The sequence below is a fragment of the Struthio camelus genome, chromosome 12 (assembly GCF_040807025.1).
Source record: "Struthio camelus isolate bStrCam1 chromosome 12, bStrCam1.hap1, whole genome shotgun sequence".
NCBI classification, from domain to species: Eukaryota; Metazoa; Chordata; class Aves; order Struthioniformes; family Struthionidae; genus Struthio; species Struthio camelus.
The window spans coordinates 12,171,702-12,196,608 of NC_090953.1; the positions used below are offsets into that span (position 1 = coordinate 12,171,702).

Below are 24,907 nucleotides of genomic sequence, written 5' to 3' on the forward strand. Positions count from 1 at the left end.
AAAAACCAACGGTCCAAGGCCTTTTGCAGTGCTTGGCTGCCCACGTACAGAAGCCTCAAGCATCACGTTTAGCTTGTTCTTCTCAGCCACACTCACATCTACCTGGGTATGTCTTCAGCACCCGCAACTTACAAACCTCTTCTTCTCCCCCTCAGCACTGGGGAATCCTCACCTCCGATGCTGTGTCCTTGAAGCTGAGGGTCTCCAACGTGGCCCGGAAATACCCTAGCCAAACACTCAGCTGAAGTGTCCTTGTTCCGACTTAATTTTGGGACATCAGACAAACGGACTAGCATTGCCTGTCAGGCAGGCTTATCTAGCTTTAAATAGCCTCATTCGTATTTGTTAAAACTACCTGAATTCAATGAAGAGTCATTAACAGAGAAGCTTTTCCACAGATTTATTACACATTTATAATAAAAATCATTGGTTCGAGTTTCCATTCTAGAGGATAGTCAGGAACAGGGAGACTACAATATACACGGTCCCTACGAATAAACAAAGCCTGACAATACGTAAGAGATTTGATGTAGAACTGTGTGCCAAAAGCTTGTCTGTTCTTCCCCAAATGACCTTAAAAGAAGGGGAGGGGAACAGATCTCCCTGAAAACCTCCTCAGGCTTTAAGGAAACTATGCAAACAGGAACTGAATCTGTCATTATGGCAGTGATTACTCCTATCTTCTCTTGTGTATTGATTTGTTTTACAAGGCTCAAAAAAAAAGAAGGGTTTAACACCACTGAGCTATGCAAGTACATCATCATTCCTTAGCCTACCAGGAATTCACAGATTTCCACAGCAGAAAGGGCTGCTATGGTCCTCTGGTCAGACCTCCCATAAGGCAATTCAGAGAATTTCAGTTGCCATGCCTTGCAGTGAGCACAACAGCTGGTGTCTTGCCACAAACAGGTGTCTTAGCAGGCAACCATGGCCAACGCATAGCGTGTGAGGAGGCAGAGCCCTGCTGACACTGGCAAGGCTGTACCAGAGAACGGCAGGCAGCTAAGGCGTACAGCTCCTCTGCCAGGGTATGAGCGAGTGATGACAACACCACACCCCAAGTTGTTTTAGAGCCTGATTTTATTTGATTAAAAATGTATGCCTTGATTCAAGGTCCAGCTTCCACCCAATGAAGCAGGTTTTACCTTTATCTGCTGAATCACGTTCCTGCTCTTCTTTACAGGTAGAGAAAAACACCTGAAAGAAGCAAGACATACACATATCAGAGCAGAAGTATTAGGAAGACTAAATCCCCCAAGGAAGCCCTTAAGGGAGAAGGACTGCTAGATGGACCAGACGATTCTGGTACAGATATATATATTCCTTTGTGAACAGCTCCCTGTGACACCACTCCTCACCAAGAGCTTTCCCCACAAAGGGTTTAATCCATACCCATATTCTGGCACTTGGATTAGCTGTTTGCCTCAGATGTTACAGGAACTCGGTCCAAAAGATTTTCCAGCTGGTGAACTCTCCTGGGGGTCCCCAGGACTTCAGAACCATTTCTTAGGAGTGCTGCAAGGACGGATTCACCGAGCCAACTGTGAGATGCTCTGACACTGTAGGAGTGGGACTCTGCAACAGGTACCAAACCTCAGTCATTACACTGCCAACTTGATGAATCTGCTGCACACCGCAAGCCTGATGGCTGGGTACGGAGTGGCCTGCTGAGGAGAATGTGGCCATTGCTCGAGACTGTATACAGCACTGCTAAGGCAGCAACAGAAATACCTGAAAAAAAGAACAAATAAACAATAATTAGCTACCAGGTCAAAAACAATATGGAAAATGAGTCTGCCATGGTTTTGTTTAATAAAAGCTTCACCTGTCAGGTATAACCCAGGCATTTCCTCCCTTCGGAACCCCAACCCTGTCACTTAAAATATTCATACAACAAAGTAAAAAGCATAAACCACCTGAATTTTTTTTAAAACCAGCTGTCACTGCGAATTACCTTCACATAAATCCTTTACAAGGAGGCCACCATTTCCATTACACAGTCTATTGATCAGACCAGTATGGCACCCAACTCGCATCAACTTTGTATTTCTGCATAAACCCACCAGATAGGTGGAAGTGCAGTACATCTGTAAAACTGCCAGTAAGGGCCAAACCCTATACAGAACTGGAAGCCGTTATCTGACAGCAGCAGGGAGTCTCATACTGAAGTCAGAGGACATTAACAGGTCCAATATAGTACCACAGAGCAGACTAACGCCAACTGCATTTGGTTTAATTGGAATCCAAGGTAGAAGGATGCTTATCTTGGAGAACTGTGCTGAGTTATTGATCTGAGAGCTATTCCCTTTCACCAAAAGGTGTCTTACATAAAGAAAGAAACAGCTCTCCTCTGTGGCTTGGCTACAGGAACTTTGGCTCACTGCTGAAGCAGATCATGCAGAAGGGCAACAGTCAGTTTAAAACAAGTTACCCTTGTTTCTGACAGCGAGTTACGTGCTGTGGGACATATTTTTCCCCGATATCTGCTAGCATTTTTCTTCTCTTCCTTTCACTATGTGCATCTACTGGCATACAACCAAATTCATCCTCAGTGAAGGACAGAGGCTCGTACCTAAAGCCCGAACTTTGGCAACCTAAACCCCACACGCTGTCCTGATTTGCAGCAATGGTCTATGTGTCCTTGCAGAGCTTGAAGTAGCAGGGAACTGCAAAAGGATGGGATACACCAACCATGCCTTGCCCGAGAGCTAACTGGGTACTGCCCAGGGCTGCCCAGAGGCCCTTGAGCTTACAAGGAGTCACCCTCAAACCCATTTATGGAGGCACAAAAAGACCAAAAGGCATTGCTGACCTAGACTTCTGCAGGTAGTGAGAACCACCATTTGGTTTGCAGCAGGCTTCTGTGCAGAACAGAGGGCAAAGCAGAAAAACTGTAATAAAAATCACAAGCCTGGCTGGAAGGACCAAGAGACAGAGACAGCATCTGAGATGCTGCTCCAAGCTGCCAGCATCTCTTGAAATCAGAGGTGGCTGGAGTCATTCTCCCACTGAGCACACAGTATTTTCTGCGATGACCTGAGAGCTAAATCAGTGGTAGGATTCTGCAGGAAATAACAATTTCTCTTTTCTGGACTGCTTTTAGGCACTCTTTCCAGGTTTTTTCTTCAAGGTACCTTGCTCTCCCCAAATCCTGTGCTGCATTGCATTTGTGTTATCACATGTGGCACACCAGGGGCTATGAACCAAGTATCAGGAGTTTCAGCCACTGCTGCAATCAGCAGTGTCTCCCTCCTCCATGAAGGGCCACATGTTCCAAAGCCCAAGGTACCTTGTGTCTAGGGATATCAAATATTTTGGACCATTTTTTCCAACTCCATTCTGTTCTTAGATTTAAAATACCAGTACGCACTGTCGCCACTGGAGGGCAACACATGGCCCTTTCACAAGGCTGCACTGGTTAACAGATGGATTAATAAGACCGTCTGTCTTCTGCACAGGAGCTGTCTATTGCTAAAAAGACATTACTAAGCAGGCAGTTAGTTTCCAAACTGGTTACCGTATTCCTTCATCATGTCCAGCGTCCCTCGTCACTCAGTCCTAGAGCCAGGAACAAAGGAACCTACGGGGCTGAGAACAAACGCACACAGGTGAGACAACATTCAAAGCACAAATGCAACAACAGGCAACATGACAGCCCTAAAAAAGGTTTTAGCGTGTTGTGTTCAGATAGAACACCCCCACCATTTTCTGTAGAAACCATGACCCTTTAACTTGCTCCCTCTAATTGCCACAAAAACCTTGTAGGTAGAGAAAGTAGGTCCTGACTCCATCTCACAGACAGGCCTTGTTCTTCCACCATTTCATTTAGGAGGATGGTATCAGCAGAGTCAATACAACTTCACTGGCTCCACTTTCTTAGTCCTCCAGATGAATCTCCCTAAGGAACTCTTGGGAGGTCTCAGGAACTGATTGTGCTCTCCTGAAGGAGACTTCAGAGTCTAACCACATGGCCTGTCTTCCTTCCCTGGAAAATGATTCCTTGCTCCTTCCCTCAAACTTAGCTGTATTTTTATAACTGCCAATTTCTGTTTTCCAGCAGTAATTGATATTACTCACTAGCACTGCGCAGCAAAGTATCCAGAGACCATGCAAAGGTTGCACTTCGCTCCCCATCTAACCCCAGCTCAGCACCTGGCCCCAACTGACATTTAGTTTTCAGTGAATTGCTCTCTAAAGCCTAAGAGATAATGCTGACTTGTAAGTTTTTGTTAAATTTTCTCTCTGCTGTATTTATGCTGGTGTGGCTCAATTGCTGGTGTATAACTGGGGCTCAGCTGTCCTTGCCCCAATTCACTTAAACCTCTTCCAAGCAGGCTTAGCATTTATGCTAACGTCTTTTGTTCTGACAGGCGTAACACCAAGCCCACAAACTGCTTCGTAAAATAGCCATAAAGGGCTATACTCTCTGCCCAAAGGGTGCTTATACTACAGCTGGAGCCGAATAAAACCTCTCATGTGCAAACACAAAACCATGCCTTAGACACAACATCAGAAACTCTTTCAGCAACAAAGAGCAGGCGGCCCGAACTATTTCATAAAAGCAAAGCCACCGGGAGCCCCTTCTCACGCGCGGCGCCAGTCTTTGCGGCGGCAGGCGCTGCTCTAGCAGACTCCTCCTCCCTGCGGGCAGCCGGGGCCCTGGTGGGCATCGCGCCGGGCACGGGCTGCTGCAGCGCTCACCTGGGACAGGCCGAGGCCGGAAACCCGCCCCGCCAGCCGGCACGGGCGGCCCCCGCCCCGCGCCGACTTCCTCCAGGCAGATGCGGCTCGTGATGTCGGGTCTCAGCAAGCGACGGGCCTGCGATGCCGGACAAAGACGGAGGCGGGCGTGAGCGCTGCACAAGGCAGAGCCACGCGAGCGGCGCGGCGCAGCAGGGCCACCCCGGCCTCGCCAGCGGCACCGCGCTGCCCAGCTCTCGCGCAGAGCTGCCGTCAGCCGGAGAAGGCCGCGGCTGCCCCGAGAGCTCCGCAGGGCCGAGCTGCCACCGCGGGCGCTGCCCGCCGCCCCGCTCCCCCCCCCCCCCCCGCACCTCAGGGGACGGGTCACCTCGCCCGCGCAGCCGTCACGGCGGCCAAGGCTGGGCTCGTCCGCGGGGCGCTTGAACGACCTGCGGGAGCGCAGCAGGGAGGAAAAACGCCGTTAATAGCGGCGCCGGCCCGGCCTCCGCCCAGGTGCGGCCGCAGCGCCCCGGCGCCCTCCGCGGAGCCGCCATCTTGCCGCTCCCCCGCCGCCCTCAGCGAGGGCGACACCGCCCTGCAGACCGCCGAGACGCTCTCGGCGAGCGAGCGGAGACCCCCCTCGCCGTGAAGGGCCCCCTCACCTCGCCGCGAGCGGCCCCTCGCGCCGCCGCAGGGCCCCGCCGCCTCGCCCGGCACCCGCCGCCGCCATTTCCTGCAGCGCGGGGCGGCCCCCAGCAGAGCCCGGCCCCGCCGCCGCTTCCCGCCCGGGGGCAGGGGCGGGAGCCAGCTGCCGCCCGGCGCCCGCCCGCCCGCGCCTTTTCTTTTTCGCCTTTCCTTTCCTTTTTCTTCCCCACTCCCGCCTTTAAAGTCGCGGCGGCTGCCGGCTGCCCGCGGAGGGTCCCTCGGCGCCCGGCTTTGCGCAGGGCGAGGCGGGAGCTCTCCGGCGCTGTGTCCAAGCTCCCCCCGCCTACAGCCTTTGGAGGACGGCGGCGGTAAAAGCCGAGGGCATCCAGGTGGCAGCAAATACCCGATTAAATATTTTGTGATTAAATATCAGTGCTGGCCCCGGTGCGTACACCCGCGTGGAGAGGCCCTGCTTTTCCCTTGGTAGCAGTCCTTGATGGGTCCAGGTGTAACTGGGTGCGCTGAGGGGGGGGAAATTATTAATATATTTAATGGGAACTCGATGTTTTGGTGGCAGATTCTAACACTGTTGACCCCTCTGTCCGCCTGATCGACTTCCCCGGCTCCGCGTCTGTGCGCAACCTCCCCGGTGGCTAAGGAGGCCCCACGGCAGGGACGAGGGCTGTCGGACATCGGAGCCGGCGGACGCCGTGGGCCCATCCGTGCCGCCCCGCCGGGCGCTAACGCCAGGCGTGCCCGTGACATGGCACGTTTCACACCAGCGTTCATTGGCAGTGCCTGATCCCCCCACCCCTTCCTCGCATATTACAATATTTTCCAGAGAAGTAATTTTTGACCAAGTCTAAGTCCACTGCTTACTGTAGCTTACCTCACTGTAAGATGGGCCATGAAAACATGGAACTAGCAGTCTTGTTCCTACAAGGGCTCTGTTTATAACTCCTTTATTTCCTCTAACAGCCCTCCAAATGCTACCATCTTGTCTAACACCTTCTTATCTTGTCTGTCTCCTTTCCTTCCAATAACAAGTGCTTGATCCTGCAAAGATGTAAGCATTTGAATAACATTCTGCCCCGGGGGTCGGACAAGTGATTTCCCTTCCCTCAGGGCCTGCGCTGGGCCCAGCTCTGGCCCGGGGTGAACGAGAGCCGGTGAGCTCAGCAGGTGCAGCAGCAGCCAGGTTTTCATGAGCAGCGCTGGAAGCCATCATGCAGATGCTGATTTATTTTAGCATCTGCAGCAGGCGTTCCATAGCCCCCAAACCAGCCTGTGTGGACACTGATCATCCAGGTTGGGTTGGGCTACAAATGGCATTGTAGAGTCCCTTTGTTTGGGTGTATTTTGCAGCCACCTGGTGACGCTCTCAACCTCTAAACAAAATTCCTTGTGTTCTATTCACAGTCTTTGAAAGCACGTGGTCAGGAAATGGCTCAGGGCACTTCAAACCTCCCCCCAGTCCCCATTCCTCTCCCATGCTGACCTGAAAGCTGCAGATAGATTGCAGGAGTAAATGTGTTTACTGTGCCTGTGCAGTGGGACTCAGAAATGTTTCATGGTTGCCTATGTAATAAAACGCCTGTTGAAATGAACGTGGAATGGCCTGGCCATTTTTGGTCTGCGTTTGCAAAGCTTTCCTCTAGCAAGGCTTAGTAGCAGGCCTGCTTGGCCTTTTCTGCTTCTAGTACTGCTGCAAAAGAAAATTTATGAAGCCACAGTAAGCTTCCATGCAGTACAGACCCACCTGAACCAGATGGTAAGGGGGAAGGAGGGCTTGGTGTGGCTTCACTGCAGTGATGAGCACCTGGTTTAGTCTGGCTCTTACCTAATCCTAGTACCCATACTGCAAAGCAGTATCCAAGGTCTTCTGCCTTCGTTGGTCCTACAGGCTGCCATGTACCTCTGGGTCTGTATCTATGGATCTTCATGTGGCAATGGGCTGAGCCATGCTGTGAGTTTTCTGCCATGGCTATGAGAAGGCACTGGAGGGACATATGTCACTTAGCATGTATTCTTCTGGCAAAAGGGGCAGGCTACTGATATCCTGTACTGCCCTCCGCACCGGTGAGCTTGCCTCGAAAGCACTGCTGAAGTCCTATGAGAAGATTTTTGTGAATGACTGGCAGGTGGGGATGAGAAGCAAGATAGGAGTAAGAGGTGGTTAAGACATACCATAAGAAAAGATACCCCGGTAAGGAAAGTCTTGAAAGAGTCCGTGGTGCTCAGGTACTAGCTTTTAGTATGGGCATAGGCTTGTGGGAGGGTTTTGGTATCCCCTTGTTACATGAAATCATTTCATTTCTTAGAGGTTATCCCACCAAGAGTCAAACTGGCCAGCCAAACATGAAGCTATATTTGTGTGTTTCCCCCTTTCAGCAGCAGTGAGTCATTAGAAGGGCTCAGCTGCTCATGAAAGTGCAGCTGTTTTGCTCTCTTCTGATTCAGCTGCACTCTTGTGTTTCATTGCACTCGTAATCCCTCTGGGCCTCCCAAGGACCATCAAAGACAGACGTGGGAGAGAAGGCCTGGGAGTGGATGGTTACTGAGGCTCAGCGTAGAGGCAGCTGTTACACACAAGGATAGGCTGCTAGGTTTCATTCATGGCTTTTTATTCTTGCACAAAGCAAAGAACTAGCCCTGGGTAAAGAGCAGGAGTCATAAAGCACCTCTACAGTCTCCATATTCTGGTGATAACAAAGCTCTGCTCGGTCTCAGCAAAAGAAAAGCAGTTGCTCATCAGACTTCTCTTCCAAGCAAAGTAAATGCTTTGCCTCCCGCCCTTGAAATGGCTTATCAAAGAGCAATATCTAATCAAAGCCTCTTTCAAGCCTGGGCTAACTACCATTTGTGCTATTATTGACTCAAGGCAATTTGGGAAGGGGAGGTAGGGAGCTTTGATTCCTCTGATACGAAAGCTTTAAAGAAAAGAAAGAAGTCACAGTATTGACCTGTGATGCCACTGCATACAGATAAAAGCCTAGCTGTCATTTTAGCCTGCAGAGCCTCACCGTGACTTCAATGGCTTGACTTCAGGGTAGTTCAAGCCTGATTTATGAGCTGCAGCTTTTACACTCTGGTCCCACAGAGCGTGACCTTTCTTCTGCACCAACACCCCCACAGTAGCATGGAGAAGGTCACATCGCTCCCATCCCCGTACATGGAAGGATGTGGTCTAAAGTGATGATTTTATTAAGCTCCAAACTTCTGAGCATGCCCAAAGAGATCACTTGTATTGACATGCAGGAAAGGACGCTTTACAGAAGTAAACTGACCTCCTCACAGCCCATCAGACTTAAAAGATAGCCTACATTCCTGGCACAGAACTTCACAACAACCATTTCAAATTCAGCATTGTCATGGTTATAACCGTGGTTATAATTGCTTTGCATTCCTCTATCTATACATTAACCCTGCAGTTAATATGTGGCTCCTAAGAGAATTAAATAAGCCAGAAAGGTCAAAGGCTAGGCAGACACATATGCAAATACATATACAAAGATCTGTTTAAGTTTGATATTCCTTTTTTCTTTGCTTCACATGGAAAAACAATCGTCAGTTTTTAGGCCCTGCTATGTCCTTTGGGTCCCTCAGTGGCTTTCTGTATAAGGCCAGCGTATCTTGGCTGACACTAGTTGACTCAGTTGCAATTCTAGTTTCCCCGGGGCCTTGACATGATTTCAGTCTGGTCATGATCCCTAGTCTGCATCCCTAAATAGTCTGGCTATTGCTGAGGATAGGAACTTAAAGATTTTGCCGGGGGTTCTAAGGAAGAAAACAGAGAGGCAATAAGCATCATCAGTATTATTTAGGCCAAGAGCGCTAGATTAAGCATGCACTTCTTAAAGATTTATTTTGATGGAAGTGATTCCTATTTTATGCTTTTCCTTTTGTTTTACTTTCTGGCATTTGGGACAGGTGAAGCACAAGCCGTCAGAAGAGCTGAGTCTTGTATGTTGACACAGCCACAGAGGTCACCCTCCATACTGGGTGGTGCTCTCCGTATTGTGTCACCGTGAACGCACTGTCCTTCCTCCAGAGCCCTCCTTTTTGGGCCATGGCCTGGGAGAGACTCTGCTGCGGAAGGCATACAAACAAAGCACACGTGCTCTTGGCTGCTGCCCGGCCTGCTGCTTCTCTCCAACCGGAGGAGCTGAGAGCAGCCACAGTGTTGCTATGTGCAGGATCTGGCCTGTTGGATTTACAGGCACTGCAGAGGCCTGGGAAATGCAGGCTACTGAGGGGAAGGAACAGAGCGGGTCCTTCAAATCCTCATTAGATGCTTTTAAAAATGGCTTGTCCTAGTTAACTATGCAGTAGAGCGAGAGAGTCAAAAAAGTACTAGTCAGGTATCTCATGGAATAGGATATAACAGAAAAGTAGAGGGCAACTGTGGCTGGCAAATGTTGAAGGGGATAGGAAGGAAGGGTAACATTAACCGATACAGCGATCTAACCCTTCTGCCAGCTTCAGTGAGCAGCACATGAGCACTGAAAAACAAATTCATCAGCACAGACTTAGCAGCACTATGCATGGCTCTTGACTGGAGCACAGACCTCCACAACTGACCTCACCACACTGATGAAAAAGCATCTTCTTTACCCAGAATATTGAAAAGGAATAATCCTTGTACCATGCTTACAAATAGGAGATAGGTTATAGGTCTCTTTGTGCGGTAATAAACAAGGAACTAAGTAAAAACCAGCACCAAATATCACCAACAAAGCCAGACGCAGTGCCAAACAGACCTCATCTCCAGTAGCAAACACTGTTCCTTGAGTTGTACTGATGGTAGAGGTATGAGTAAAGAGTGACTTTATTCTTGCCATGAAACTCCACAGTGTTAGATCAGAGATCCATAGGCAGAAGCTTGTTCTTTCGTCACTTTTATCTCCAGTTGAACTACACCCAAAGCAAAGCGAGCCTAGTTTACGCTAGACCTCGTAATGGTGACACACAGCCACACAGGACCAGCCACTTGCTCCGGGAAGCTGTCTCATGTCATTGTACCGTCTGCCCATGCTCCATCAGACCAAACACTGCAGTTCCACAGGGGGACTTTTTTTCAGCCTAAGAAATACGTGACGGTTATAAAGAGTAGGTCTGTGCAGGACTCTGTGCTTACAGCACCAGTATGAAACCAAAGAAAATCTAAGCTCAGGGAGTAGCAGCTGATCAGAATAGATGGAAGAGGACTGAACTTTACCCAGCCCGTGGCATTTCAGGTACAGAAGATAACCATCTGACTGTGTATTTGCAGTCAGTCTGGGGGCAGACTTACTTCAGAAAGCCCAAATGATCTGAGAGGTGAATCTGTGGGTAAAAAAATAACGGCTAAGAGGCAGAATATGGGCTGAACTAAGCCAATGACAGAGAAGTATAACTTGAAATTAGTGCATTAGGAAGGTATTTTACTTTCATTGAAAGTCCTGTGGCGGAGCTATTGTTTGGCAGACGGTTCTCTGTGTGATGCTCAGCTGAAAAAAAAAGATCTCCCCTTTTTAAGATCATCTTCTAGAAACACTGTTGACGCTCTGCAACGAAAGCAACACAAACACCACTTTTGTAACACATCCTGAGCCAGATTTAAATATGTCACTGATATTTACTTAACGAATATTGTCAGGTATGTATGTACTCTGATGTGGTTCAAAGAATTTTTTTTATTCAAAACAAGGCTTTTTTTGTTTTTTGTTTCTGGCATGATAGAGTGGAGAAAACTTTCTGCTTTCTGACCTTGGCTTGTCAGAGATTTGTCATAATATGGAACAGCGTATTTGCACTGAGTCTGCCAGCACAGATTTTTCATGGGCAGAGAGGCTGCTCGGTTTTAGGGCTTGATTGTATGGGAGGGGACAATTTCTGCTGTAGTGATATCCTGAACACTGTCTGTTCATGCAGGTGGATGCTTTCTCTCTATCTACCTTCCCCTCCCCCCAAAAAGCAGTGTCTCATGTTATACATGGCATTGTCAATCCAATCACTGCCTTGATGTATTTAGGCTGGGCGTCTTGCCTGTTTCCTAACACTTGCATTCACACTATGTCATTGCAGTCCGACTTACGGTAAGCGGCAGCTGAAACAGCGGGCACCACCCGCTCACTGTTGGGGACAGGCCTGGACTCGGTGTGCGCCCTCCCATGGCATTCAGCACTCTGGTTGCTCTCACCAAAGTTGGGAGAAAGCGGCACGGTAGGAAGGATTTCTCACTTCTCGGGAGCTCTGACCAGGATCGCTGTAAAGTGGCAGTGACAAACCATTATGAAATACCATTATGAAATCACCTGCCTTCTAAATTTCTCTTCCTGTTTTCTTTATAAATCAGCATGGCTCAAACCAGAGCCCTCAAGAGCAATCTGGTAGCCCCCAGGTCTAGCTTAAGGTTTCCCATTGGATGGCCTCAGACAAGCCACTGTGTTTCTCTGCAACCTTTTTTACCCACATAGAAAAGGGGTACTATTGGGGCTATATGAAAAGGGGGCTATATGGGACTTCTTTTAAAGCGCTTAGGGATCTATCAAGAATAAATTCCTTAAAAAAAATATTAGCAGCAAAGTAACATCTCTTTTTTAGGCAAATAGGGACAGTTCTTGCTGGAAGCGCAAAGCAATATTCGTAGCACATCCTACACTTTTTGAATATCAAAGGAATCCAGTCAAGCATATTCCAATTCTTCGTTATGGCTGGGGACAAACCCTACCTCCTCCCAAGGAGCCGGAGAGCTGCAGGATCACTAAGATGACATTACTCCACCTGGTTATAAAATGTGCTGCACACTGAACTTGGCGCTGAGCATGCTCAGGTTCAGCTAAGAGCTGATAATGAACCTGGTGAAGGATTCACATCAAATACCGCTTTGGAATATTAGAGACAGACAGCAACAACTTTTCTCTTGAATAATTACACACTGGCTAAATTCCTCCTTTAATTTCAAAACCAGGCAATCACCTTTCTCACTTCCTGTCTAAAACTGTGTTTTGCTGCGCTATTTTTTTTCTCCTGCTCTGCCTCAGGAGAAACGTATGTGAGTAAAGGATGAAGTAACTTCTGTTAATTACCATGGACTGAACTGTGTAAGGTTATCTTAGCTCTAGTAATGACTCTTGCCACTCGAGGGGGGGAGCAAGTAAACCAAGAAAAGAGAGATTCAAATTTCCACAAGTGTCCAGGCTGCTTGTATTTACTCCTATAGCCCTGAAGGCAGAGAGCCCTGGGAACACTCCTAACCTTCAATTTGCGTGTGGGAGTACGGTATAAAAGACTGTACATACGCATCCACACTGCAAGCAGTAGTGATACACCGCTCACAAGCTGTTTTAGTTACTATGTTTATCCTTGCCTTCTGTCTGTGGATACCATTGAAAGGCTTTTGGCCATCGTGTGGTATTTTTCCAGGCTTACTGTAGCTTGAATCAGAAAAATAAGATTATATTGTGCTAATTGTAAGCAGCAAAAGTCTGGCTGAACGGCAGGATTTAGAGGCGATGTTAGGGCTCAGTGTTTGAGGGAGATCCAAGGCCAGTGGAAGTTAAGGGAAGTACTCCTAGCAAGTGGATCAGAAGAAAAATGGAAGACAGAAATGGAAGATGGAAGACAGAGAGGGGAAAACTCGAACATCAGAAGACCAGAATTCTTGCTCTGTCCTGTAAAAGACTTACTTACGGTTAAACCACCGGCAGGGTCCAGGACCTCAAAGGTTTTTGGAAGCCTCAAACATATTTTGTTTGGGTCTTCTGGCCTTTGCTATCTCAGTTGCCTTACATATTAAAGAAGGATGCTAAGACATAGCTACACAAGGCTTATGAAGCTAAAATCACCGAGATTTGTTTGGAAAGTGTAGGGAGGAGAGTCTTAAAGATCTTAAACGAGGGGCAGGGAAGAAAGCATGAGAGACACTTTGCATTCAAAGTGGCATTCAAAGTAACATTCAAAGCAGGCAGCCAGAGAAAGCATTCAGTGGACTTCAATACAGAACTCCTTTGCCCACGGAGCCACAGCTTCAATAAAACAAAAAATATCTGAAGCACCTTGACATTCCCTTTTATCCGAACCGGCAGTACAGGCCGCACAGGGACATGGCAGTAATTTGAAAGCTTGTTTTCTGCATCCAAACACCATGTCAGCCTGAAATGCAATCCATCCTGCTATCACTTAATGAGCCCCCCTGGGACAGCCGTACCTTGGAGGCATGATGTCACGCATCAGCAGAGAGATTATTTGTTTTGAAGCTTGTGAATAGCTCTGAGACTTCATTTCAAAGTGCTCCATGCAGAGTCATGACTCAAACCCTTCTGGTCTTGCAGAAGGGCACAACTGACTAGTTTCCCTGTGCTGTTTCTGAGCACCATGCCAGGAATTAGTAGATATTTAATATTACTATCCTTTATTCTCTTTTATGAAAGAACAGCTTTGTCATTGTTTGAATACCTTCACGTTCACAACGCATTTTCTTAAGTGTCCTATCAGTGATAGCTCTATTGAGACCAGTAGAGACAGCTACAGAGAAAGCAATGGAGCAAAAAGGTAGGCATCCATTCCATTTCAGGTGATTTTTAATCTGCATTCAGCCATTGGGAAAACTATAGTATGAAAGCCAACTTCAGACCTGTGACAAGCTAGCTGTGCCCATCACCTCTTGTATCCCTTTTGTAAGAATAATCCATTACCACACAGCATCTTGTACCTGTCTCTTGAAGGGTCTAAGGTACTCACCTAGGACAATTCATTGAGGAGCCAACATTTTTCTACCAGATCATAATAGTTCCGAACTTATCTGGAAGCAACTAAAATGATAGCCAGGTTTATAGCAGGATTGCCAGATTGAAAATAGAGCCCAGAAAGTAGAGCTAATAATTCTGCATGGGTCATTTAATGCTGGATACTGAACCTTATTCAATTTAAAAATGCAAAGTTTTGAGATTAAAACCTCGGAGGCAAATAAAAGAACTCTCCAATTGTCATGCCTACATTGGAATTAACACTTGTATTAGTATTAAACCAAGAGTAAATGAAAATTATAGATGCCATATAAAACTGCCAGCCTGTCTGAAGCTGGGAATAATGTCAAACATACCCTGTCAGTTCATTCCAATGTTCTCCCTTCCATGATGAAGGACTTTTACTACATCAGTAAACCCACAGTTTCTGTCCCAAGCAGAGCTCCATCACTTGGTGACAGTTCAAAAAACAAGAGCAAAGATACTAAACTGCACTAAGCAAAGCTAAACTAAACCCTTGTTCAGAGCATAGGGCATTTGACGTTGATTTGTAGTCTTGGAGAAGAAAGAAAGGGGATCTGGAATGGCTGAAGAATTTGCAATGGGATCCAGAGATATCTAGATCCTGGAGAGATGAATGTCAGATCAGAGCTTTTACTGTTTCACAACAAAAAAACCTTCCAGTTCTTTAGCCAGCAGCCTGAACTCCCCCCACTACGAAGCTCACACAGCTTTCCACGGCACAGAAGGCTTAAAGATGTATTTGCTCACCATAAAATTCTTCAAACACAGTGTTTTTCCAAACACCCTTCCAGAGCCATACAGTGACTCCATCACTACAAAAAAATGGTGTAACTCTCTGAAGTATTTTTTTTTAACTGATAATGAAAGTTTTTTCTCTAGGTAATGCAACAGGCTATCAGACAGTGGATTTATCTATTTATTCCTAAGATCAAGTTATTTGGTAGAGTGGAATGAAATGAGACAAATGCCTAGATTTACTTAGTTCTTTTTTCAAATCTTTGAAAAAAGTTTCTAGTTTTATGGTAGGTTAAATTGCAGATGTAGGAAAGTGAAATCTCACACAAGGAAACCAGCAGTAGATACTGGGACTGAAAAGATGATAGACTTAACTCATCTATTTTAAAAATGAAAAATTTAAAAAGGATCTACTCCCTGTGCTCTTGTAACCGTTTTGACCTCCTGATCTTTATTTAACAAAAAAAAAATGCTGAAGTCCTCTGCCAGTTCATTGCTCACTCAACAATATTTTTAACCTTATTTTTACAAACCTGTTGTCAGAAACAGAAACAATCAGAGCGAGTCCACCCTTTTCTGATGCCCTTCTGCGCAGCATTTGGCCTGCCTGCTTGCTTGGCTGCAGACAAGGACAATATACACGAGAGGAAACTGAACAGGAAAGGTGGGAGGTGTTGTGGGATGAAGTTGGAAATAGCAATGTTGAACTGTGTATCTCAACTCTTTGGTTATGTTTAGTACAAATCCCATGATATAGGTTAGGTATCTTTATGCTACTTTTGCATCTCCCTAATGTTGATGCTTTTGAGACCCTTTAGGCTGTTGACACAGTTTTATTATTCAAATTATCTAAGGTTTCAAGAGATTATTCTAGCAGTCAAAGACTGCTGAACACATCCTCCTCCGTTAAAAGGCACCAAAACATGTGCAGTCTAATTCAGGGATTTTTCCTGTGCCACATGACCAAAATGAAAAAGGCTGCAGGAAATGTGGAGCAATGTGTGGAGACAGCTGGAAGCTGGGATGTGGAGAAAGGGACATTTCTATAGGTAGGAGGAAAGAGAGTCAGTCCCCTGGACGGTACAGAGTTACCAGACTGAAAAAGTAAGAGAAATGTGATCCATAGAGAGAAGCTGGCTGGGAAGACATCTTAGGTGAGGGTCAGATGTGGTATTTCCAGATTCCCTGTAATCATAAGCCATCCCTGGCAATGCTAAATTTAATGGGACAGCAGAATGGACAGGGCTGCATTCAGTGGCTGCAAATTAGTGTTTTATGTTAAGTGAAGTTATTGTACAGCAATATAGGCATAAATCTGGCTGATACAATAGGCTGATTAGTACAGCTCTACGCTCCAAGTAATGGCATTAAAGATGCAGTATGAATCTCATGGAATTAATGATATTCATCACATCTTTCCAGGGATGATGCACTGGGCGTTTGTTATAGCAGATTAAATGAACTGCTTTTACCGTTCATTAATACAACCAAGTGCATTAACTACACTTATGAAGAAATATTTTTACTGCCTTCCTGCAGACATTCTCTGGACCCATATGCTGTTACTTTTCTTCTCCTATCCTCCTTGCAGCAGATAAGTAGAGATATTAGAGTAGAGATGGTGTAACGTAGCTTTCCTCTAATGGAGCCAGAGAGTAGCTTTTCCCTGAATTAGGCACAGGAACCTCCGTGCAATGGAAGAGATTAACACCAGGTGGCAACTTACAGGTGATTAAAATAGATGCATATATACGGAAATGCAGTGTAATATTGCCAGGAAAACAAAGCATCTGGCAGTCATCTCTCCCTCTCCTTGCATCCTTCCCCTCCTCGGAAAAGGGGATACTTCACTCTTTAGTCTTCAATGGGAATATATCCGTTCCTTCAGTTACAATTGTAGAAGTCCTGGAAGATCGATGAGGACCTGTACCCTTGACAAGGACCCCTTTTCCTCTGTCCTCTTACTGCTGAGCTAATGCTAGAGCGTGGGTGCTCCTAGGCAGGACCTGAGCCCCACTGGGCTAGGCAGTATTCAAGCACAGAAGAACTAAAGGGAATTCCCTGCCCTCACAGCATATAAACCTGATACTAGATAGGAAGGGAGAACACTCAAGCAGGGAGACGGGGTAAAGGCTTGACTCAAACCTGAACAGCGGTGAGCTACAAACGGTGGTAGCCTATGTCTCATCAGCTTGGAGATGAAGGAGAAACACAGAGGCAGGTGACAGCTGGAGTGGTCACCCGTTCCTTCCTCACCTGCTCTAAGTTTCCTGCTGCTGCCGCCCCTGAACTGCTCCACTGGCCACCTCTCCCACTTGTGCTTCTTTCTTCAGGAATGGTTCCAAAAGTCCCTTCTCAGAAGTCAGGCAATTGCCTCTGAATTGACATAGCAATTCCTTCTGAGCTCTTGGAGTGCCTTCCTGCCTACCACAAAGGCCTTTCAGTCCTTCAGTAGAACTCAGCATCACACTGCTTTCAGCTGTGCCGGGACTTGTCCAAGGGCACAGAAGACATTTTTGATGGTTTGCAAAGGGCAGGCCTCAAACTCAGGGACTTGCTAGCAGGATGCCACCTTTCGTCACCCTGATGCCAATTCAACCCGCCCAGCTCTCCCCTTCCCCAGACAGCAAATGTCTTAGTTATTTTTTAAAAAAATTCAAGTATCTATTAGACAGTCTGCAAACTAAAAATAAACATATATTTCAAATGAAATGGCTAGGACTTTGACACTTCTTAAAATATACATTTTATTATTTTCTGGTGCTTGCTATGAAGGTTTCATTCAAATTGTGAACGTACACAGCCTTTACAAACTTCTTGAGTTAAAGGTTTTTGTTGGTTTTATGTTCTGTTTCTTTCACAGCAGAGGAAAATACACAGGCTATAAAATGTTGAAATTCATTAGATGTTTAGTATTACCTCTTCATATATGCTGTGGAATGCTTTGTAGAAATACTATATAAAATAAGGCAGATTTTAACAGGGAATTTAATCATAAAATTTCACGGGAGAAAACAAGAAGTTCCAACATATTATATTCTTTTGTAGCCAAGGGAAGATCAGGTGATCGTCACTGGTTTGTGAGAGAACTACTGCAGTTCTGGTGCTCAGACAGTATACATTTCTTGTTTATTTTACTATTCTCAAGTGAGACCTTTTCAATAAAACTTATTTTAATTAACATAAATCAGACAATATTTAAACATACACATCTATCCTTACAGTGCAATAAAAATGTATCATTGTATAGTATTTTGTATTTGCATTATGAAAATAAAAGGTCTGTACATCAATTAAATGTATATTAATGAGTATGAATCATGTAAATTTGTAATGCATCTAAAGTTGGCTTTGGCTTTTAAGTATTTATAAATTCATAGAAAATATTGAACATCTAACAAAATAAATAAAACATATCATTTTAATCATAGATGCTAACGATCAACCTCAAAAAATCTTGTGTTATTTTTTTACATTTGCTACTAAATTTCTTAAAGAGAACTCACTTTCAGTAGTGCTCAGAAGTGAATGATTGCACCTTCTGTGATGTGAAAAAATAGAGTACATCTATTTTTCATAGATCAAAAATTCCTTCATGGAGACTTGCATTTTAAATGTCTGATTGTTCTACGTAACTGTCTTAAGTGCTTATAAAAAGCATGTAGCTTTCTCATAAAAGCTGTGAGTCACTATTAATAGATACTTCTTTTTCACCTGCAGAATTGAGGATTAAGCAAAATCTTCTAGTGAATGTCCTTTTTATGAGGATTCTTCAAGGTCTTCCAGCTTCACATACTGGTATAAAGATAATGCAAAAATGCGTTCACTAACAGACCCTCTTCAGTACAAGTACTGCAGCAATCCAGTGTAATTCCACTTGATGGGCTGATCTCATTGGAGTCCACACATGGTAGTTTGAAGGAGTCAACTGCTGACCTGGTGGTGTTCTCTCGAAAGTTCCCCAAGCGCATGGGCTAGCCTTACTGTAATACTGAGGAGACCAAAACAGATCTGAAATCACATGAACAAAAGTGAGCTTGAATAAATATGCATCGGGTTAGTAAATTACACACCATGGCCTAATTGCTATTCTGGTGGTGGTCGAAGGCTCCGCAGCTTCCTTTCATCTAGTCCTTTCCAGTATTTAAAGTTATTATCCAGATGCTGCATCAAATTTGGCAGGTCTGCAAATGCTAGGGAAGAAAGGGCAAAGTCTATTTAGTTTGCAGAATTGAAACAGTCACATGATTCTGTCAGCTTAAATATCACTTTAAATGTCTGGGCAACTGTGTTAAGTAGGAATGCTTAAATCTGTCATACTGATAGTTGAAAACAGTTCTCGCTTTATAGTTCTCATCACTCATGCATCTTCCCAGGCTACGGAGAACAGTTCTCCGAGTCTACTTAATACTGGTATTGCAAGCACTAGCAAAGGGACCCAGTTTTCTAGGAGGGGCATAACTAATTATGCTTGTAATTATTCTGCTTTATTAAATCTCCGTCACATGTCATGATCTGGCATTCAGGGGAGAGTCACATTTCTGACCACTTTTACCGCAGAGGCAGCACTTGGGAGGAACTAGCTGCTCCCCCAAGCAGTTTCCAGGCTGTAGAAATTTGTCTTGCAGAATAACTCATGTTAACATGGACAAAATGACTATGCACAACGTGTTATCATAGTGAATGTGCTCTGTTCTCCATTTAGAGAGGAGCCAGCTTAAAAAAAGGTTAAAACACTGCCTGAAACTCATTTATTAAAGGGAAGCCATGAGAATGGTTCATAGCAATATCAAAATACTTCTAAGCTATAATGAAGTTATTAGGTGTACTTGAACTGTAGAAATTTTCCTTTTTCTTCACCTTTTTTTAGGAGTCATAAGAAAACAATTTTATATCACAGTACTTTCAAATGCTTGCAAAATACTTATTGATAGGAAATACCCCGCAGAGTTTTGCTTACCATCCCAGGCATCAAACATATCGGTGATGAAGTAATCAATGAATGATATTTGGGATTTGGGGATGCTACAAGTATTTCTGTCAAAAACTGGCATCACCACAGGTAAGCCTTGTCTCTTTTCTTCATCGGTCTGCAAAGAACAGTCTTGTGATTATTCATCTAAGACACATTCTGTTAATGAGCTTCTTTTAGCAACAGATTGGTTTGGCACTGACTAGAGCGTGCAATTGCTAAATAAACAGAGGAACCTGAATAAATCTGAAGAAAAAGCAAGTAAATCCTAAGTACCTAATTGTATAGGTTTCAGCCAAACAGCAGACAGAAGAGTGCCTTCTAGTGTTTTCCACAAAGTGATGTATTTATCTTCTGCATGTACACACAAAGCTGGTCCTGAGGTACTTCACGAGTTACTGATTAAATTTATGACTGCTTTGGAGTTAAAAGATGCTCCACCATGCTTAATCTCCAACAGAAGTGGCATTCCGTACATATCTTGTGAAATATCTTTTTTATCCTCTTTCCCCTCCTTGAGATACAAAGTCCCAAATTCTGTATTTGGTCTATCATCTGTTAGAATGACTCTGCCCTCGCCTTTTCGCCACCTTCCTCAGGCCTTTCTTCAGCGCAGGTTGTTGCAAGACTTAACAGCATGTCTCGGAGCAAGAGCTGTTCCCACGCTCACGCTGGAACCTGATGATGCTAATCTTGAGGCATAACCAGCATGTGGGGACAGCAATGCATTTGCAGGCAAAACTCAGAAAATTAAAACGGCAAACTGACGTGAAAGCTTAAATTTTTCAAAAACAGCACTATAGAAGCTGTCAATTTCCTTTTGTATGAAGGCAACTAGTCTTGCACTGGCATGAGTAATATGCCACCATTAAAATAAAAAAAGTTCATATTTTTCACATTGCATAACGCAGCCTTAAATCTTTTGAGACAGACAGAGATTGACAATGTAAGCATCCTTCTCTTGCTTTTTAAAGAAATGCTTACCTGGAATTTAAGCAGCCCTTTTAAGCTGCCTTACCTGTGCAAAATACTCCTCAGAGATACGTCCAGCCCACTCTATACACTGCTCTAAGGGTCTGCATGGATTGGAAATGTCCGCACACTTTATCAACATGCGTTTGATAAGGATACGGTTTTCAGGAGATGTGAGAACGGTTTTGACTGACTCTCCATCACCATTATTCTGTAACAGTTGAGAATTAAAAAGAATCCATTAGCAAGGTCTCTGCATACTTACTCAAAAGCTTTGTGCCTTGGGAATGTCTCTGTATAGGAACCAGGCCTGCCACTGATGACAAAGTACTTTATGACAAAGTACTTTAAGCTGAACTTGCAGGGAAATACGAAGGTTAGCTACAGCTCTGAACTAGCACTGAACTCGCTAGTCTCTCGATTCATTCACCATCTGTGACAGATCTCTTAGGCATCTTTGGGCAAGTCACTTAATCCCTCTGTGCCTTATCTGCCTCCTTAAGAGCGTGTCGAGGACCCATTCATCATTGTACACATACTGATGAGTATTGTTGAGGCAGAAAAATGTATTTCTCCACTGAAATCCAAGGATTAATGGGCGTTTACATTAAGAGTGGAATATCTGCTAAGAAAAGAGGACTGACCCGGGATGCACGGTCATCCTCTGCGCACAGACCTCATCAGCATAAGCATCAATCATTATGGCAGCACTACTGCTATTAGGAGAGTTAGATCCCACACTGCCTCCCAGTCATGCGCCTCCTTTCCCTTCCCCTGGAACCATGTTAGCCTGTCAGTCTCCGACCTGACTGGGAATTTTGCTTTCTGAGAGTTTATCACTGTTAAAGTGATATATTATGAACTCGCTTCAGAACAGCCTCATCTTTCTTCTGCTAGTCTAGAAAAGGTTTCAGCCCACGCATGGCCTATATTTGGTTCCCAGGCTGCACATACCAGCATGTGAATAGTACTTGGAGCCAGTGAACAGTACTTGGAGCCAGTATACAGTTAATACAAGTAAAGGTTCCAGTGATCCAGATCAGAAGCTTTTTTCTATGGAGCTCTGATGAAAGAAGTGTCCAAAGGATAGGGATTCGTGATTAAAATACCTAAAAAATCACCCACAGGGACCTCATTATTACTTGAATCTTTACCTGGATGAGTGCATACAGAGATGTACTACATAGTCTCTTATCTTCTACTTGCATTAGAAACTCTTTGAAGCAAGGAATATACCAGAGTTCTCTAGCACCTACCAAGGCCTTGCTCTATATTTGATGCAGCGAAGAAGTAACAGGAATAATGGTAACAATGCCACCAGATCCTGCAGTACTTTGTATGAAGAGGTAGACACTAGTCAGCTTCTACAAAGACGCAGAAACAGTCTGATCTTTTATTGGGACACACTTTTCATTACGTGGAAGAAAGTTCTTTCTGAAGGAAGAAACTGATCATTAATAATCTAAAAATTATTAGGAGGTAGTTTCTGGGTTCAGAAACACCAACTCTGCAGTTCCCACCAAAATGGGAGTCCAGAACCAGTTCTTCCCCCCATTTTTAGATATACAGCAGGGAAAATAGAGCGGAAACAAAGTGAGTTGCATCTATCTCCAATTGCATGGAAAGAAACTGATTAGAGATCACTCAGTTAAGGACAACAGATCAGCAGATAACATGCCTACTAGGTAAATCACCAGGAATCAAGAAAGGATGTTTGCTTCCCTGATCCGTTCAAACCAAGAGCGCAGTTGTGGTTGCTGGATGCGGATGTCTTGGGAATAAAATGTGCTAACTGTGCTTAGTCCCAGCATCCTGCTCAGAGTGCAGAGGTGTCTCTGCATGTCAGATGTTGGCTTCCTGTCAGAGGCTTAGGTGACATCATGAAGGGAAATGGGAGGATAAAGGATGCTGGAGCTGGAATGGATTTTTTTCAGTTTATGAAACAAAAGAAGAAAGGAAACAAACAGAGCAGCTTCTCAGCATGGCTCTTTGAACAAATATGTATAAGAATAATAAATAAAAAAAAAAAAGTGGAACTGTCCCATTTGGAACACATGGTTGGCAGCTCAGCCTGCAAACATTGCACTGAGTCACAGCCATGCCTGGAAAACAGGCCAGGAAACACCCTCTGCCGCTGCAACCAGATACACAACCGGACTTGAGAGAGGATCTGCCAGTGTTGCTCTGCCAGTAACAAGCACAGCAAATGATTGCTTTTACCCAGTCAAACATTATGGGCCTTTTAGTAGGAACCTGCTTCAGCAGAGAAACCCATACCTAAGAGAAGGAAAACATTTTGCTTCCTGATCTGAATTTAAAAAAAAAAAAGTGTACAGCCTTTTCCTTTGTTCCTAACCACTTTTCAGGACTACTGTAGGTATAATTACTCCTGCCTTAGCGGATTGACTAGATAACCTCCTGAGTTCACCGCTGCCCTCATCTCTGGGACTCTGTGCTGCATCCTCTACCTTCACAGGTGCTGCAGCTCCTTTTAGTCCTCCTTTCTCATCACAGCACTCATCATTTCCTCCTTGCTTCTGTCAGACATACCCATTTCTCATTCTCCTTTCTTTCTCTATCCAGTCCCTTTTCACTCCTTTCTTTTCTGGCAGGAGAATCAGTCCCTCAGTGTGCCTACTTGCCAGACTACCCTGCGGGGTGAGCAGGGACGTGGCGTGGTAGTGCTGGAATGAGTAAAGGAGCTGCCGTCAAACAGCTCCTTCACCTACAGGCCACTGCAGACAGACAGGAGTGCCCTAGCTTTGCTGGGCCAGCTCCTTTGCTTGAAATCAACCAAGAATTACTCCCTCCTCTTGTTTTCTTGTTTATTACATTCAAGAAATTGAGTAGAAGTGTTTAGCCTCACAATTTTCCATCCATTCTGCCAGCCTTACATTTCCATTAAAATCTCCTGAAACAAAAGTTGTCCATCAGGCATTCAAATAAATATATTATTGTGTTATTTCTTATTTTTTTCTTAAGCAAAATCTGGTTCTGGAAAATAAAAACACTCCATAATCATGAATTAATACAAATATATGTTTTAAAAAAAGATAAATCTGAAATGAAACAGTTGGATCATCTACAGCTATGGCTGTAGGCTAGCCTGGAGGCTGACACTTCATATTGAAAGACCTTGTTTAATACTGTTCATAACTGCCAATTTAAATTGTTTGGTTGAGGCAGACACCTGGTGGGGAAACTTCAGGCAAAGATGTTTTTTTCTGTGAAAACTGCACTTAAAAATGTTTTGGTGGCTTCTAAATACAAGGTTGGGGAAATAAACTGTTCATGCTGATATTAAAAAATATTACTGTTTCTTTGTTTTCTAATACTTCTACACCTTTATGAATGAATTCATGACCTGGAATTTAGTGGGAGGGATGGTTTGGGGGTAAGGCAATCACCATCCCTGCGCAAATCTGCTGGATGAGTTACAAGCTTTGGGAATTAAAACAAAAAAAAAAAAATCTGCGGTTTGTGTAGACTCAATAGGGATTGCTGGAGGCTGGGACTGAACAGGACTCTTCCTGCAACTGTAGTTCTTGGCTATGCTGGACCAGGCATCATCCAGGTCCAGGTTTTGTAACTAAGAACAGGGAGTCCATCAAAGCCTGCAGAAAAAAGCAGCATGGAAGAGGAGGTTGTTGCCTGATTTGAATGCAAAAAAGGAGAAGAGAGGGAGTAGAGCAGCTCAAAGAGCCTGAGAATTGTGAAGGAGACAAGAGCAGACTGGCAAGCGAACACAACAGGGAGAGGAGAGGAAGGCTGAAAAAGGAGGGGGCTGTTGAGTGAGGAAGCTGGTGCTGGAAGAAGGAGGAAGAGACGGAGCCAGTGAGAAGCCAAGGAGCAGAGTGGTGGGTGAGAACTGAAAACAGCAGAACAAGACAGTGGGCGGTGAAGAGACTCTGTAATCAGAGAAGCACCTGTGAAAACCAGAATCTGAAGATACACTTAATGCCTGACTGCATCATAATTTGTGTGTATAAATGGAGCCAGTAGGTTGCAGAGATGGTGTTAGTCCTGTCATTTGCTAAGCTTTGAAAACGACTTTACAGTTTAAGCATGTTTTTTGACCAACCTTTCTGTACTGGCAATAGGTAGGAGACCACCTATGATAACACAGGCTTAACTACTAAATGATTCATCT

General features: G+C 44.8%; 1 protein-coding gene, 1 long non-coding RNA gene and 1 other non-coding gene across 17 annotated transcripts in view; all 3 read right to left on the bottom strand.

The window, feature by feature from the left end:
• Positions 1-386: 386 nt before the first annotated feature.
• On the bottom strand, positions 387-5,450 carry LOC104148238 (uncharacterized). Of its 2 annotated transcripts, XR_011143737.1 has the most exons (6): positions 5,343-5,444; positions 5,052-5,129; positions 4,702-4,819; positions 3,518-3,588; positions 1,393-1,731; positions 387-1,197 (listed from the first exon to the last, which is right to left on the bottom strand). It is a non-coding gene; the product is annotated as an uncharacterized lncRNA (long non-coding RNA). The 2 variants fall into 2 exon arrangements; XR_011143736.1 differs by lacking the exon at positions 5,052-5,129 and having other exon boundaries at positions 5,343-5,450.
• LOC138068950 (small Cajal body-specific RNA 15) lies at positions 3,758-3,888 on the bottom strand. The gene has a single exon (XR_011143843.1). It is a non-coding gene; the product is annotated as a small Cajal body-specific RNA 15 (non-coding RNA).
• A 12,042-nt stretch (positions 5,451-17,492) lies between the features above and the next one.
• PDE8A (phosphodiesterase 8A) overlaps positions 17,493-24,907 on the bottom strand; it is a 176,869-nt gene continuing 169,454 nt past the window's right edge. For 9 of the 14 annotated variants that reach the window (XM_068958030.1, XM_009681314.2, XM_068958028.1 and 6 more), the window contains 4 exons: positions 20,804-20,968; positions 19,774-19,903; positions 18,887-19,006; positions 17,499-18,804 (listed from right to left, as the gene is read on the bottom strand). In XM_068958030.1, coding sequence (XP_068814131.1) covers positions 18,900-19,006; positions 19,774-19,903; positions 20,804-20,968 — 402 coding nt within the window. In that variant the 3' untranslated portion in view covers positions 17,499-18,804; positions 18,887-18,899. Of the gene's footprint in view, positions 18,805-18,886; positions 19,007-19,773; positions 19,904-20,803; positions 20,969-20,993; positions 21,867-24,907 lie in introns of those variants that run through there. The other 5 variants (XM_068958033.1, XM_068958029.1, XM_068958027.1 and 2 more) reach the window with 2 other exon arrangements.